At 38.2% G+C, this 16,443-nt stretch overlaps 1 protein-coding gene across 1 annotated transcript in view; it reads left to right on the top strand.

Moving 5' to 3' along the window:
* Window positions 1-16,443, top strand: part of ANLN (anillin, actin binding protein) — a 36,725-nt gene that overhangs the window by 8,060 nt on the left and 12,222 nt on the right. The window contains exons 2-15 of the mRNA XM_009880077.1: window positions 4,536-4,715; window positions 5,102-5,383; window positions 5,825-6,171; window positions 6,878-7,100; window positions 8,046-8,239; window positions 8,374-8,481; window positions 8,933-9,053; window positions 9,950-10,066; window positions 10,619-10,845; window positions 12,365-12,516; window positions 12,840-12,987; window positions 13,606-13,741; window positions 14,080-14,262; window positions 16,082-16,208. Of these exons, the coding sequence (XP_009878379.1) occupies window positions 4,536-4,715; window positions 5,102-5,383; window positions 5,825-6,171; window positions 6,878-7,100; window positions 8,046-8,239; window positions 8,374-8,481; window positions 8,933-9,053; window positions 9,950-10,066; window positions 10,619-10,845; window positions 12,365-12,516; window positions 12,840-12,987; window positions 13,606-13,741; window positions 14,080-14,262; window positions 16,082-16,208 (2,545 nt within the window). The remainder of the gene's footprint in view (window positions 1-4,535; window positions 4,716-5,101; window positions 5,384-5,824; window positions 6,172-6,877; window positions 7,101-8,045; window positions 8,240-8,373; window positions 8,482-8,932; window positions 9,054-9,949; window positions 10,067-10,618; window positions 10,846-12,364; window positions 12,517-12,839; window positions 12,988-13,605; window positions 13,742-14,079; window positions 14,263-16,081; window positions 16,209-16,443) is intronic.

Below are 16,443 nucleotides of genomic sequence, written 5' to 3'. Positions count from 1 at the left end.
CGGGGGCCGCAGGGACCGAGGGCGGCAAGGGCCGGTCGGGGTCGGTGAGGGAGCTGCTCCTTGGGGCGGAGTAGTTTTTCTCGGCCCTGGCTTTTGGCTGAGGCCTGTCAGCGTCCCCCGTCCCCACTTATATTATTCCTGGGGTTTGTGGGCTTGTAGAGAGCCTCTTTTTCTGCAACGGGGAGACAAGTCTCTTTGCCACCTGCCTCTGTCTCCTCGTCTTGCTCTTTCCTCCAACATTGTAGCTGCCCAGATATTTGTGGGGCGTCGAGTCTCTTCCAGGAGAGAGCTGAGGTTATTTGTGCAAAGGTTTGCGAAGGAGAGGCCCTTTTCTAAACCAGTCTGACACTTGACTGTGTTTCCTAGCGCTTTAGTGTTTGCCTTTCGTGTACGTCTGGCAGATAAGATTTTCAGCTGGAAGCTAATGGGAGTGGTATTGACACACATCGTCCGTGCCATATCTAAAGGTTGAGCTTGAAGTTTGACCAAAGCAGCGACCGTCCTATTAAAAATGCATCCTATCTGATGTTATTGCCTCCTGTGATTGGTCGCTTCCATTGGCAGGCACAGTTCCTCTTTTTTTAAAAAAAAAAAAGTCTCTTGTTAGGGTGGATTTAGCTGTGTGTGTTTTACAGAGGCAAAATCATAACAAAATAAGCAGAATTGGCTGGCTTGGATCTGCATGAAGTTTGGAGGTTTCTTAAAGATGCTGTACTGTATTCTGCTTTTATGTGTGACAGATGTAAAGCTTTGGAGCTGTCTTGTGAATGCTTTGAGAAATGTTGTAGTAAAAATGGCCTTCAATCCACAGCCTGCCTAAGCAAAAACTTAAGCTTCTTTAAAAAAAATCCAAATTGAATATGTTTGTCAAATACTCTCTCCTCCCTTTGAAAACAATCCATATCTCAAATCGACATACTTTAAATAAATTGAGTGCCCCAAAAAGGTGACTATGCAGATCTGATTTAAAAAGCTGAACATAAGGTATTGATCTGACCATACTTACTAAATGTGTTATGCCAAGGCAGATTTACTCTACTCCAACGTAAGGGCTTACTAAGTATAAACATCTAAAAACATCCTTCCTTAATTGGTAGTGAGTGACATGATCCAGCTAGTCTTAAATAAACTTCAAGTCTGGACTACTGAATCAAGTTTAAAACGGTTTTGTGTGCTGGGAGATATTCCAACCTCAACACACCCTTCTTGTCGATAACAGACTTTGAAAAGCTATGACCAACTGTGAGGCCACTCCTCAGAGTAAACTTCATTCAAGTGTTAGCTAGTATTGCAGAGTGCCCAAGATGTTGCCTTGTCAAGAATGTTAATGCTGTGGAGGACATTCCACTGTTATGTAAAAAATCTGACTAATATTAGTGTGTTTGTTTTGAAGTTTAATAACTTTCATCAAAAAAGTTTTCTGAAAAGGAAGTTTTTTACTATGTACTCTGAAGTATTTATGTTATGTTGGTTTTTATCTTTATTTTGATATAACCCTTCCTTAGCTTAACTATTTTCAGATGATCTTTTTCAGATAATCTTTTTCTACAAATTACTGTGCTCTGTTACTTGCAGGGAACTGGTGAGGCATTGTAAGTGTTGATTATGTAAAACAGTGTAATTCCAGCCTTAATTGGCCAAAGCATGCTGTTAATTTGGTGTTTGCTGATCGCTTTGCGGTAAAAAATTTTGTCCTGGTCTCACTGAATTTAAGCTTAAATAAATCTCAGTGTAAGACTTGGTGGAATGCTTACCAATCAGATAGTTCTGAAATAATGTTTTGTTTGATTTATCTTGAAAGCAAAAACTAATAACCTGAATCTCAACCAAATTATTAATACAGAATGCATTGAGGGGATGATGCAGTGGATACTTTTTTAGGTTCACAATGAACACACTGTGACTCTCAGTTTATAGCTGATTGTATAATTGACCTTTCTTACACAAAAGAGTTATGTTTGGTACTACAGAATGTAAGAAATAGTTTAACTTATTTTGTGCTTTAAAGTACTTGTTAACATTCATAGAGCGAAGTATGGTTTCCTAGTATGGACAATGACCAAAGAGGAAAACTTGAATATGTGAAGTTTGAAGTTAACTGTTCCTTCAGTGTCATGGATAAATTCTCTACCTTTGCTGCATTCCGCTAGTAAAGCAGCGGTGTTAGAACAAATTCTTGTAATCACATATGGGCCTGAGTATCTTCTCTAATGCTGCTAAATATGTACTTTAAAACATACTTTTTAAAAATAAAGATTGTCCATCAACATTTAAAGTGCAAAGGCCTTTTCTGATTTTTAGAAGGTGCTTTTGCAATGCAAACTGTGATCCTTTAACTATGACTTAGTAGTTCCCAGATTCCTAGGTATAATGACATAGGTATTTATATCTGAAACTTTGGCTATCATCAGAACGCTTGGAGAATGTACTTGTAGCAAAAGCCTGGTTGACGAACTTGAAAAGTAAGTCTCAAGTTCTGGTGACCAGCTTACTCATCATGTGTAATAGCAGAGTTTGAATTACAGCAGTTGCATGGAAAACTTGAGATACAAAAAGCCAATAGGAGCTGGAGTTCAACAACGGGCGTGCATTCTTGGGAAGTGACATCCTATTTGTAACGATTAAAACTCCATTTTACTGAACTAACAAAACAGAAAGGAATGTGACTGCATTTGAATAGAACTGTAGGAATACTGTTGTGGAGATACACTCAACTTTGTGCAAGAAGGACAGTTAATGTATATAGCCTTGAAGATATTATTTATGTGGGTATTACTTGCACTTTGTAGCTCTGCTTTTTGAAGGCTGAAATAAGGAAACTTGACTTGTGGTCACAACTAGCATGGAACTTGCGTTGCAATGCACTTCTGGAATTTCATGTGTCTTTTCCACTCCCTACCCCACCCTCCCCAAAATCCTAATTTTTCTATGGAAGTTTGGAAGTTAAAGAGGCTGATTTTTGCTTTCACAAAAAAAACTGTTTAGATCAACATTCCATTTGTCTTGTGTTGCCATACAATGGAACATTGTTTAAGACTTCAGCCTTAGACAGTTAAAAATGTGAAATGTGTATTTAATTGCTGTGCAACAGAACAGATAATGGCTGGCACAGTTCTCACAATAATTTATGTGCCACCAAACAAGTGCAGTTTATATGCTTCCCTTTAAAGGCCATTAGTTCAATCGCATAATTTATTGTCTCAAAGTACCTTAAAACCTGATCAAAGGAGTGATTAAGTATCCTTTAGATGTGTTCAAACTGAGTAATAATGATTTATGAATGCAATATTTTGAAATAGGTTGAGTGGGCATTTTTTTTTAAACTTAGATGCTATAAGGAATTATTTTCTACTAGTGTGGAACACTTACTAAAACAACCATTTTGTATGGAATATAATCATTACTCAATTTTCGAATGGATAGGGAACGAAAGAGAATGTTGCCAGGTAGCTTAATTGGTATCTCTTTATATGTTCTTCTGTATACAGACATACTGTGATAAATAGCCTGTTTATTAAGACAACTAGTTATAACATCAGTCTATTGTTCTTAGAATTTAAGCTTGAGGACAAGAAATTCACCTTTTCATTTAGAAGGTGTAATAGCAACAGTTTCTTTCTAATATTCACACGTTTAACTTGTTGTTTTGTTTTTTTTTAATGACCACTTGGCGATGTTGTTTATTTTGTTAAAGGGTTAGTGCCAGTCAGGTGTCTTGACCATATGCTTTAGCAACATAAGACTGTCATGTGGCACTTCAATAAAATAATTACTTTCAATCATTTCTGACTACTTCAAGTTCTATAGAAGCATCTTTTTCTTTTTCCTTTTTTTTTTTTTAAAATTTTGCCATTGCTTGTGTCTCTTTAGCCTGGTTTCCTTGGAAAGCCAAGCTAATGGGAGACACTAGTTGATTTAATGTCTGGAACTTTGGAACCTACTGGCTAGCTTTACCTCTACTTAAGAAAAGAATAGATGTCTCAAACTTAACTGCTTCTATAATTTTCATGAAAGTTTTGTGGCTAGGTGAAAAGACCCCCTGTGGAGAAAATGCTGCAGCTGTTGTCTGTTTGGTAGGCCAAAGAACTGCAGATAACCTGCAAACATGTACTGACCAGCCAGGTAGCAAGAAGGTAGCTTGGAATGTGCTACAGTGTGAGCTACCTTTTATTTAGGTACTTGCTGAAAATGGGAGAATCTGTGGGTGTTGTAATGGTGAAATCAAAGTATGGATATTGGGGGTTATCACAGTGAGAAAAAGGAGGGAGATAGAAAAAACATGTAGTTGGCAGTGTAGAAAATGTGGTTTGTTCATTCTGTTTCAGGAGGGGATAGCCTGTCAGAAAACCAGACTTTAAATATTTCTATCATGTTGCATTACAGCAGATCAGTTAGGCATATCCGAGAGCTGTGTTCATCTTAGTGTAGCCTTCACTATAAATTTCTGGTCTTGTGAATCTTAGTATATACTATATAAAATTCAAACACTTTTAATCTGAGCTATTACTAGTTAACACACTTATTGCCATGTATAGTAACACATGATTTATTGATTACTCAGAAACTCCTTGAAAGAACCCGTGCCAGGCGAGAGAACCTGCAGAAGAAAATGGCTGAGCGGCCCAAGATGGGAGTGAGACCCACAGTGCAGACCAAGAGGGTCAGAGAGCCTTTGTTAGAAACTGGTAACCAGGCACCTCTTCCTGGTGAAGAAGGTATTTTGCAACAAGCTTAATAAAGATTGTCTTTAGATATAAATCCCATCTCCTTTTTATTCTACGGATAAGTGAAAAGCTTTTTAGTGTTTATCTTAAACTAAACAGGGATGGATGCAGTTACCTGACCACTAGGACTGAATATGGCTAATGTTTAACTTAACCTGAGAGCAGATGCTCTAAGTAATTAGTAAGCTATTTTAAAACAATTGTGTAATGGTAAAGATAGTGCATTGTGCTTGGTAGAATTTGGGAAGAGCAGTTTTTTGGGAGGGGTATCAGGGTATTCATAAATAATAACTTTATTTGCATTATGTTTGTACTCTCTCTGAAAATATTTTAGATTGTTTGAATACTAATTTGCTTGAATACTCTGACCTGTACAGTGAAACCTAATACAAAGCCATCACCATCAAAGAGGCTCTGCCCTGACAACACGGAGACTCCAGCTTCCAGTTTGGAGAACATACAGCCAGTTCCACCAAGTTCCACAAACCATCATTCTTCTGAAACAACTTCAGAGTTGCACACTGCTTCTAACAGGGCTTCATTGGCTCAGCCTCTTGAGAAAGGAAAAACAAACACAGAGTCAGAAACTCCTTCGGCCCTTTCAGTCAAAACACGTATGCAGAAATTGGCAGAGCAGCGTCGCTGCTGGGATAGCGAGGGTATGTTTCGCTTGCTAAGCAGTATTGGTGTTTTTCAGCATTTGCATTGATGATGATGTTTGCCAGCAGAAGATAATTTTGTGTGTGAAGGCTAAGGTTTTCATAAAGAAATGTTAGACAACAGTGGGAAAGGCCTAAAATAATGAAACTGTTGACTACAGCTTGATTTTATACTCCCCCCCACCCCCCGACTAGTGTGTTGCCTTGCTCATCACAACAGTGGCATAAAACTAGTAAACTGCTTGGTTAAAAATGTGTTGGCTTTGCAGTGAGCTTTAATTTAACCTGATTAGTCTCAATGCCTTCAGAGCTAGTAGCTTGATCCTGTTGATGGCAAGAACATCTAACTGTTGATGAGCTCAATATATAGCAAAACGCAAAATATGCAAGTATATCTCAATATATTTTATTAGCAAAATAAATGTGTTTTCTTTTTTCCAGATCCCTCTGAATGTGTTCCTCTGTCTCCCCTCCAGTCAAAAGATCTGCCTGTTTCTCCACCTAAGCAGACATCTAATGCCCTGGCGAGTGATACCCCTATTGGGAGAAGAGGCCGTTTAGCGAACCTTGCTGCTACAATTGGTTCCTGGGAAGATGACCTAAGTCATCCATCTGCAAAGCAAAACAATGCACAAGAACAGCCTGGCACTACTTGTTTATCCAAATTGTCCACTACAAGTGGAGCATCTGCTAGAATCAATAGTAGCAGTGTAAAGCAGGAAGCTGCATCCTGTTCTCAAAGGCTTGTTGAGGCTTCTATTAATAAACCAGCAAACTCAAAGATAGCGGTGAGTGTCTGATTTAGTTGCTGATTAAAAATTTATTTGAGTATCAGGGGGGACAAATGTTAACTCATAACTGTTTCATCTGAGTTTAAAGATTTGGTGTAAGCAATCCTAGTCTATTTGTAACTTTTGCTTTGTTGCAATCCCACATGCCTTTTTTTTTTTTACTAGCAAACCTGAAACAGCTTAGAATCCCTTTAACTGAGACTTGAAGATGAGTGTACTTAAGTCTTGTAAAAGTTGTCAAAGTAATTGATTGCAGCTTTTTTGACCATCAGAAGGGGACTTCTTACACAGATATTGGGTTTCAGTCTGTAACTTCATATAGTTGATTGACTTGAATTCTAAATATTATTGTTGTATGAAAATTCAATCAGATTGCTGAAATTGGTAGTACGAGATACCTGTTGTTCAGTTTGTGCCATTTATGAAATGACTATCTGCCAGGTGCGGTATTGTTTAGGGAAATGTGGGAAAATACCTAAAATAGCTGGCAAAAGCACCTGGAATCAAATGCTGAAACAATTTGAAATACTGGATTAAAAAAAAAATCTAAAAAAAGCTTATAATTCTTGTTTTCAGCTTTTTCTGTTGTTGATGGAATAGGTGTGTTATAGTATCCTATGCAGAATGCTTTCACTCTTTTTCCTCTTGAGAGAATAAGAATGTACAGTTTCATCTTCATGTTATTCCTTGTTCCCTTGTTAAGGATCCAAACAAATTTTTAACGCAATCCTCAAGAGTCACTGTTCCCTCTTCTAAAGAATCTGAAGTACGACAACTGCTAACAGAGAATCCCTGCAGCCCTCAGAAAACTGAAAAGCGTACACAAACTGCAAAATCAACTCTGCCTCAACCAGTTCAGTCCAAAGAAGAGCCAGTCAAAGGAACACATGTGCAACTTGAACCTAAGGGTAAACCCACAACACCAGGTAAGCTTTTTTTTCAGTGTCAATAAATGTTCATTTATAATAGGCTTATGTGTCCTGTGTTGAAAACGATATATTAGTTAAGAATTTATGGTAACTATCAGATAATGCCTGTTTCCTACTGTAACTTAGTAAAGCCCTGAAGAGTTCTGTGATAATTATCATGAATTGTACAGCTTCCATATTTTGCGAGGGTATCTTTTTGGATGTGGTTTCAGTAACTCTTGAGAGCAAAATCAATCTAACTTTTCTCTCTATGTAAAAATGTATCCTGCTTGCATCAGTTAATTGAGACTATTCAAAGCTACTTTCAAATTGTTGGATACTATGTGTATCTAATTGAGATAAGGTAAAGAATCTGCATATATTAGAAGAAATCAAAGCTAAATGCCACAAAGATGCTCTAACTTTGCATAGTGTCATTCTTTTCAGTGGTAGCACTGATGACAAACAAGTGATTATGCCCAGTTTTAAATTGAACTGTTGTTGGGTCAGAAACTTAGCCTAACAGCTTGAACTCTTTGAAATGATGTCTGGTAGAGCAAGTGTGTATCTCTAGATATGCTGACCATAAAAGACACGCTCAGTAAGGCGGGGTGGATGCTAGGCAATATATGCACCTTATGTACTAGAATGCTCATTTACACAAAGGATGTAGGCGAGGCTGGTTGTAGAGGAAATGTTGAAAAAGCAAACCAGTTTAAACAGGTGGACCACATGTGGACTTTAGTAAGAAAAGGACATCTATTTGCTCTGATTTGCTGCTTCATTAACTTTGGTGTTCTGTTACTGTGGTGATTTGCACTTCAGGTTTAGTTTGTATAAAGTATAACAGAGTAAGAGCTGTAAATGAGACAGCTTAATTGCTTCATTGAGAACCTTCACTTTTACAGTGATTTCCTTCTGTTTTTGAGAGTTTCTTTCAAGGTAAAACAATTGTTCTTGTAGGGGGAGCGGGAATTAAGCCCTTCCTGGAACGCTTTGGGGAGCGCTGTCAAGAGCGTAGTGCACGGAGTCCTGCAACAAATACTCCAGGGTGCAGAACACCCATTGTTACCCCAAATACAAGGACAATCCAGGAAAGGCTTCTCAAACAGAATGAAAATTCCTCTACTGCCAGTTTAGCACTTCAGCTTAAGCAGGTATGACTTGCCACATTAATAGCTTGCTTATAAGCTTGGGGAATGTTCTTACTGTTCTGCACCTACCTGAGGAATTTGCAATGTTTTTACATTAAAGCTGTCAGCTTTTCCCTTGTTCCCCTTTATTTGGTTAGGAACGTGAACGAGAACTTGCATGCCTTCGTGGCCGGTTTGATAGGGGAAATCTGTGGAGTGCGGAGAAAAGTGAAAGTTCAAAGCGAAAACTTCCAGAAGCTAAAATGGTAATGTGTTACCCCCATATATCAAAAAGTGATAGTCTGTGAATTGCTTTAACACGTTCTGAACACAGGGATAGATGTGCAGATATAAATAAAAGATAAAAACCTATGCTTTGTAAATGCTCAGGCTGTGCAAGACTGCTTGTCAAGATTTTTTTCCTCCTGCAGAATCGATTAAGGGGAGACAAGTGATACTGCTTTGAGCGGTATTTTTGATGATGTTAAGTGTGGAGTTTTTATATTCCATAATGTTAAAAACAAAGCTCCTTGCACAAACACGCAATTTGGTATTTAGTACTTCAGCTGAATTTCATACATAAATAAATAGGATCCTTCTTGGTATTAGATAGGCAACCTTTTTCACAGCAGGTGTTAAAATGTGTTTCTTTCTGGCAGTTTTTTTGATCACTTTGAACATTACCTCCTGAATGTACTATGCTTTTATTTTTGCCAGGAAAGCCAATCTCGGGCTAATCCAAAACGTCCTCTTAGTTCAGATGCCTCTGCTTTTGAACCAGCAGAAGACACACCAGCAGGTGACAGGCCAGCAAAGTCTCCCAGCGTGGAGTCTTCAGGTAAGAACTGTCATTGTTCACCTGTGGCTAATACTGGATTGAAGCACTGCCATTGACATTCATGAGCAGATAAAGAGGTTAGTAGCACTGACATATAGAATTGGACCTCTTATTTGGTTGATGATTTGTCTAAATCCTCTTGTATAGGAGTGCAGAGTATTATTATCATACTACTTGAACGGCAAGACTGCCTTTTTGTTTCTTAGTGGGTTTACCTATGTTTCATAGTTTCATGCATGTTAAGCATAGGGAGAGTGAATTAGAATCGTCAGTTATAAATTTAATCTATACTGTACCCGAGTATCCAAATTTCCACAATAATCTAATGGGAGGGAACTCTTCCCTTGTCTGTATCCCCTTATGATATTAATTCTTATAGCAGGGGAGGGGACATGAAAAGAATTCTGAGATGCTCGTGATATCCTTTCTGGTGCTTACTGAGTGGAAGAGCCTCCAGCTCTCTGTGAAAAGAGTGAACTTGGTTAACACTACTTACAGACATTACAGGCAAACAGGCTATCATATGTGCTTCTAGAAAAAACAGGATGATATCCTGCTCTTGGGTTGGGTTTGGGTATGGTGGGTTTTGTGTGGTGGCTTTTTTATTTGGTTTTTAAATTTTCCTACTTTACTCTTGAGTGGCTGCGTTCTACTATGGTTTCAGCATTGTTTCTTGTGCTATCAGTTTTCTGATTATAAGATAAAAGTCTAGCTGTACAGGTTTTGGAGGATGTGTACTCTAATGTTCTTTTAACAGCAAGCTAACTGGAATACTTAATCTAGTGGGCTTTTTGTAAGTTGTCAGTGTTGTTATCAAACTGCCAAAATTCGATAACTTAAAAATAAATTTAAAGGCTAGATATAATCTTCAGTGACCTTTTTTATAAACTACTTAGATGCTCCTAAATGTGAAGAGACTGATAAACCCAGCCCTCTGAAGATCACTGAGTCAAAGAGCCCTGTAAAAGTGATGTCTGTCTCAAAACTTGAACAACTTGCTGAGAAACCGAAAGGTTTGTATTGAGTAGATGTATATTAATGCACTTAGCTGTCTGTTGCCACTTGTCCAGCAGAGTGTTAATGTCCTTCAAGTCTGAACAATGAATTCACCATACATCGGGCACTCGTGTTTTGTAATGAGGTTTGTATAAAACAAATCAGGAAACTTCTTTTCTCATAACCCTTCTCTCTTGACATTCAAGTCTTCAAGGAATATTAAAATGTTGATATTAAAAGTTTATTGGGAAAGGATAAAAATGACTGCTCTACTGTGGGACTTGCAGTTAAGTGTCAGACTTGTTTGAACTAAAAAAATTGAAACTTGTTAGACAAGTGCATCTTTTTATTCCGTGTCAATTATGCAGTATCTGTGATAATAGAATATTAAAATAAGGATGGAAGTATACTTTAGGGTTCTATATGCCTGACTATATAAGTGCTTTTTAATCAAGCTTACCTGAAAAGCAAAAATAGTTGGCTTATCTGTTAACAAATTTCCATTCATTTAATAAGAATGAAGAATTTAGTCTTAATGCTACTAATATTTTTGAAATATCACCTTTCAGATGAAATATATGAAATTGAAATGAGTGTGGACGATGAGATGAATAGCTCAAAAGTGATAAATGAAATTTTTGAAGTTCTTCAAGAGGATGGTCCAGACATAGAAAAGTTGAAGAAAGAAATGAGCATGAGCCTGGAGGGTGAAAGTGATGAGGATGAGCAGGAAGAGTCGCTGAATATTTCATCAATGTCTCTGTTAACCCCTCTAGTGGAATCTGTTGGTCCAGAGGTGAGAGTTCGTAGGAGGTGGGGAGGGATTCTTTATTACACAGAGATGTCCAATTTGCTTGTGAACAGTGATATTTTGTTGTACTGTGATAGCTGGGCAAATAGTGAAGTTACAAATGACATTTTGCTAATGCAAACATAAAAAGGTAAAGTTATTTTCCTCTGAGAATAGCATAGCATATTGGATGCTCTGCTAAACAAATAGTTTAAATTCTGCTAAATCAAGTTTGAGTATATGCAACTATTACTTGTACTGGACTTCCAGTGGTATACATGCATTCAATGAAGGAGTTACTGATGAAAATCTGAAGAGAAGTAATTATATAACTGTACAGTTTGGAAACTAAGAGTGAAATCTCCTTGAGTTCAATGATCTATAGGTGTCTCTAAAATAAAAAATAATTAGCTTGTTCCATGTCCTAGGAAATATTTGTAAAACGTCTGTTTAAGTTGTATTAAGCAGCCTCCAAATTTACTCTTGATATGCAAAATAAGTAAAGGTGAGCGAAAACAGATAATGAATAATTATCTGTTCAATTAATTATCTTGTTCAATATATTCATCAATGACCTGGATGAGGGGACAGTGCATCCTCAGCAAGTTCGCTGATTATACCAAACTGGGAGGGATGGCTGAAACTCCAGAGGGCTGTGCTGCCGTCCAGCGTGACCTGGACAGGCTGGAGAGCTGGGCAGAGAGGAACCTAATGAGGTTCAACAAGAGCAAGTGCAGGGTCCTGCACCTGGGGAGGAAGAATGCTAGGCACTAGTATAGGTTAGGGGTGGACCTGCTGGGAAGTAGTTCTGAGGAGAAGGATCTGGGGGTCCTGGTAGACAGTAAATTATCCATGACCCAGCAATGCGCCCTCGTTGCCAAAAAGGCCAAAGGAATCCTGGGCTGCATAGGCAATAGTGTGGCCAAGAGGCTGGGGGAGGTCATTCTCCCCCTCTACTCGGCACTGGTGAGGCCACAACTGGAATACTGTGTCCAGCTTTGGGCTCCCCAGTTCAAGACGGACAGGGAACTGCTGAGAGAGTCCAGCGAAGGGCAACCAAGATGATTGAGGGATTGGAGCATCTCCCTTACGAGGAAAGGCTGAGAGAGCTGGGACTCTTTAGACTGGAGAAGAGAAGGCTGAGGGGAGACCTTATTATTGTGTACAAGTATCTAAAGGGTGGGTTGAAGGAGGATGGAGCCACACTCTTTTCAGTGGTTCCCAGTGACAGGACGAGGGGCAATGGGCACAAGTTGGAACACAGGATTGGTTCAAATACACAGAAAAACTTCTTTATGGTTAGGGTGACAGAGTACTAAAACAGGCTGCCCAGGGAGGTTGTGGAGTCCCCTCTGGAGATTTTCAAGACCCGCCTGGATGCAGTCCTGAGTAATGTGCTCTGGGCAATCCTGCTTTAGCAGGGGAGTTGGACTAGATGATCTCTAGAGGTCCCTTCCAACTCTGAAGATTCCACGATTCCGTAATATGGACAGATATCTGTAATATAACCTTTTCTTCTCCGCAGGTCTTTGTTTCTCCTGGTAAGTCAATCGGTGAAGGTAGCAGTATCAGTGATGTAAGTCTGAAGTCTGAGAAGTTCCAAAGGACTAAAGTTCCCAGGGCAGAATCTGGAGACAGTATTGGCTCTATATCAGAAGATCGTAACCTGCCATACAGGTAATAAACAGAAAAAAACATACCTGATTCTGTAAGTGTGCAAATTAAGACACTGAGTTCTTAAACTCCTCTAATGAAGCACGCTGCTTAAACTACAAATGAAGTTTTTCTCCAAGATCTCAGCCTTTATCAAAGATTGTCCCTGTGTAGTATTTATATTGCTCAAAATTGCAACTTAAAATGAACAGATAGAATGCTTTTTTTAAAGCCGTGTAAGCAAGCTGGAAAACATCAATACCTGATACATATGTATGTATATTAAAAAAAAAAAGAAAAAGCTTGGTACACCTCTGAAACATTTAATGGGTTTCCTCTCTTAAAAGCGTTGATGCATATAGATCTCAAAGATTTAAAGAAACAGATCGTCCTTCAATAAAGCAAATAATTGTACGCAAAGAAGATGTTGCTTCCAAACTAGAAATGAAAAAGAATGGCCCATCTGATCAAGTCAATATCAAAAAGAAAATGCAGGTATCTAATATATTTCTCTAAATCCTTTTTCTAATTTACTATTTCCTCACTTAATTTCCCCTGTGAATGTCCAGGACATTAACATACTGCTTAGAACTGCAAAATTAGGTTGTTTAGCATAAATATCTAACGATAGGGAATGATACTGCACAATTTGGACAGCTAACGCATCTCTCAGAAGGATCATGCTACAGAGTAAGTCTGGAGAGAACAAGCCATCGTTTTGAGAGGGGAACAGGGAATCTATATCTTATTACTGCCTTTGAATTAGGCGAGATTCATAACTACATACTTTCAGTAGGCAATATTCTGATCTTAACTGCTGCTTCCCCTGGTGAAGGGAAGACTAGACTAGATATGGAGCATACAAACACTGAAATAATTTGCTCCCCACCGTATTTAAATTACCTCCGGGGGAAGGGGGGGAAACTCTTGTGTTACAATATTCTTTTGCAGAAGTAACTGTAAACTGCAAGATTTTTGTAGTTTGCGATCTAAATGGTCTGATTTTTCTGAAGCATAGTCCAAAACATGTGTTTCTCACATGACGTTTCCTTGTTTGAATGTAACACTAAATCTGTATTCTTACTAATTATTTTTACTACTGATTTACTCTAGGAGCTGAATAATGAGATCAACATGCAGCAGACAGTGATTCATCAAGCCAGTCAAGCTCTGAACTGCTGTTTTGATGAGGAACATGGAAAAGGGTCACAAGAAGAAGCAGAGGCAGAAAGACTACTTCTCCTTGCAAGTAGGTTTTAGGCTCAAGTTTAATTCTTTGTCATAAACACTTTGGGAAGAACTTATGAACTCTAGCAATGCACTTATTATGCTACCTTGTAACCGTTTCTTTCTAATTCTTCACCTGGAAAGCAGGAGAAGGTAATACCTGTTCTGTCACAGCTTCTTCAATAGGCAAGAGAATGTTTTTAGTATCTGTCTTGTCCCTAACATTCCTACTATTCTGGAAGATGATTAACACTTCTGTTGCATTTTTTTTGCATTTTTTTCTGTTGCATTATTTTGCAAAATAAGTTGTTCAGTACTACTTTTTCTTCTGTTACAAGTATAATTAATTTCTCTATGCAGCTGAGAAGAGAACTGCTTTATTGGAAGAACTGAATAAACTGAAGAGTGAGGGACCGCATAGTAAAAGACACAAAGCTGCTTCTACATCCACTGAATTTGCTCCATCCAGGGGATCTGTTTCTATTTCAGAAATGCGTCTACCTCTAAAAGCAGACTTTGTATGCGGTACTGTTCAAAAGCCAGGTAAAACTAGCAACTGAAAGCTTTACCCTTTCCCTTCCCCTTCCCCCATTCTCCCTGTGTATATTTCTAGTTTGTTCTCCTTGGGTTTTTTGTCTTCTCTGTTGGTGTTTCTCAGAACTCTGGGGACAATGAAAATTTAGCAATTACATTTAATTGACCTACTTTTGGGGCTAAGTTTTCAACATTTTCCATGGTGGTTCTAGTTGCATCCTTTTCTGGCTTGTGAGGTTCAAGAAACTTAACAAGACTTCCCCAGCCAGTCTTAAAGATCTTTGTGGTTCTCTGTAACCTGTTGGGGAGGAAGTAGAACTTTGTATCTCAGGTTGTCTTCTCTCTTGCTTCCTTGGAATTTTTCTGATGGATGCAAGTCTAGTACTAAATATCATTACATAAATTGTAACCTCTGTGGTGTGAAATGCTCATTAAGCCTCTAATTTTTTTTTCAGTCCTTCTGTTAACATTCCAAAATACTTAATTTACAAAGACTAGTGTTCCATTATCTTGTCATATTTAACTCATTAAAGCATTAAAATGTGAATTTGTTTCTTATTTTGTTCTAGAAGAATATCTGGCAATATCTCTCTGTAGGTTTAGAGACTTATCCTGGAACATAATAAGCTTCTGTCATGTGGTGGTTTAAAGAATCTGCAAGCCTGCAATAACCAGTGCTATTTTATGTAATGCCACAGAACATGATTGTAACTGGACAAGGTTCCTACATCTTGCCTTACTAAAACTCTATGGCAAAAGTCATTGGATAAAGTCTTGTTTAATATTGGTTGCAAAACTACTAATGAATTCTTATGTAGCCATTCTTGTTCTCTTGTTTAACTGTCAAATGAAATGTAAAGTAAAGCCAAGGTAAATATCTGGCCTAATTTTGCACCGCACCACACTCAGGACATGTTACAGTTTTTGTTGCATGAGACAATTCGTCTCTTTTATAGGAATGCCTCTCCAATGGTTACAAAAATAGAATTTTAGTTTCTATCAGTAATTCTAAAAAAAAAAAAATTGTCTAAACAAACAGCTCTGAATTACTTGTCGTCAAAACTTTATTCTGAAAGTGCAACATTTGCTATACATTGTGCACCAGAAGTGATATTAATCACTTTTATCTCTGAAGAGAAAATCAAATATAAAGAGTACAAATCAGTGCTTACTGGAGTCTTCAACAGTTGTTCTGAAAGCTGTGATGTCCCATACAACAGAGCACTCAAACTGCATTGTTTTTTCGTTTTGTGTTTGTCTTTTAACATGATATAATATCATGCAATGCTCTTGCTTCACTGTTCGGCAATTTGCTGGACAAACTGAATTATCTCCTGACACTATTGAGATGGGTGCTTGTGGTCCTCTGTCTCTTTCGCCTTATGCAAAAAGATAGGGAAATGAGTTGCCCGGATAACCAGTTCCTTCATAGGGTTGAAAAAAGCATGAGGATTGACAGTAGCAAAAGCTGATGTATGCTTAAGCTGACAGGCCTGGAGAGTGACAACGGAGTATAAAAGGAACTAAGATTAACTGCTGTATCTGACTGCAAGTTCTTCCTCTCCCCTCTCACGCACTGGGTAGTGTAGGTCTTGCCAGAGGTGCCCCAGGCAGTAACGCAGTTGTTGTGAATCCTGTGGAAACAGTCCTACTAGTGAACACAGTAGGAAAAAGCTTGTTTTGAGAGTAAATTTATACGTAGATCTTGACTTTAACCAAGTGTTTAAAGGGGGGTGAAACAGATGTGTTTAATGGTGATGCTATACTTCAGAATTTCTAGATGCTTGGACAACTCTGGCTAACAAAACCATCTGATATGTATTTACAGAAGCAGCAAATTACTACTATGTAATAATACTGAGATCTGGAGCAGAAAACATCGTTGCAACTCCATTAGCAAGTACTGCCAGCTCCCTGAATGGAGATGCTCTTACTTTTAATACGACATTTACTATGTAAGTATAAAGAAACTGTTTTGGAATGACTTTCAACTCTGATGGTGGAGCATGCATAAAAATAATTAAAAACTTCATATAAGGATGTCATATTCTGAAGGAAAAAAAAAAAATACGGTGAGATCCTGTTGTATGACTATTTCCTGCTTCAGGAAATGGCTGGAATGGACTTCTCTTGAAAGAGCAATCTAGACATACTCTACCATCCATCAGCTAATTTATCTCTTGCTTTTTC

This window comes from Charadrius vociferus, unplaced genomic scaffold, assembly GCF_000708025.1.
Source record: "Charadrius vociferus isolate BGI_N301 unplaced genomic scaffold, ASM70802v2 scaffold760, whole genome shotgun sequence".
In the NCBI taxonomy this organism is placed as follows: domain Eukaryota; kingdom Metazoa; phylum Chordata; class Aves; order Charadriiformes; family Charadriidae; genus Charadrius; species Charadrius vociferus.
The sequence above is the reverse complement of the archived record's forward strand: the minus strand, read 5'-3'. Positions and strand labels throughout refer to the sequence as shown.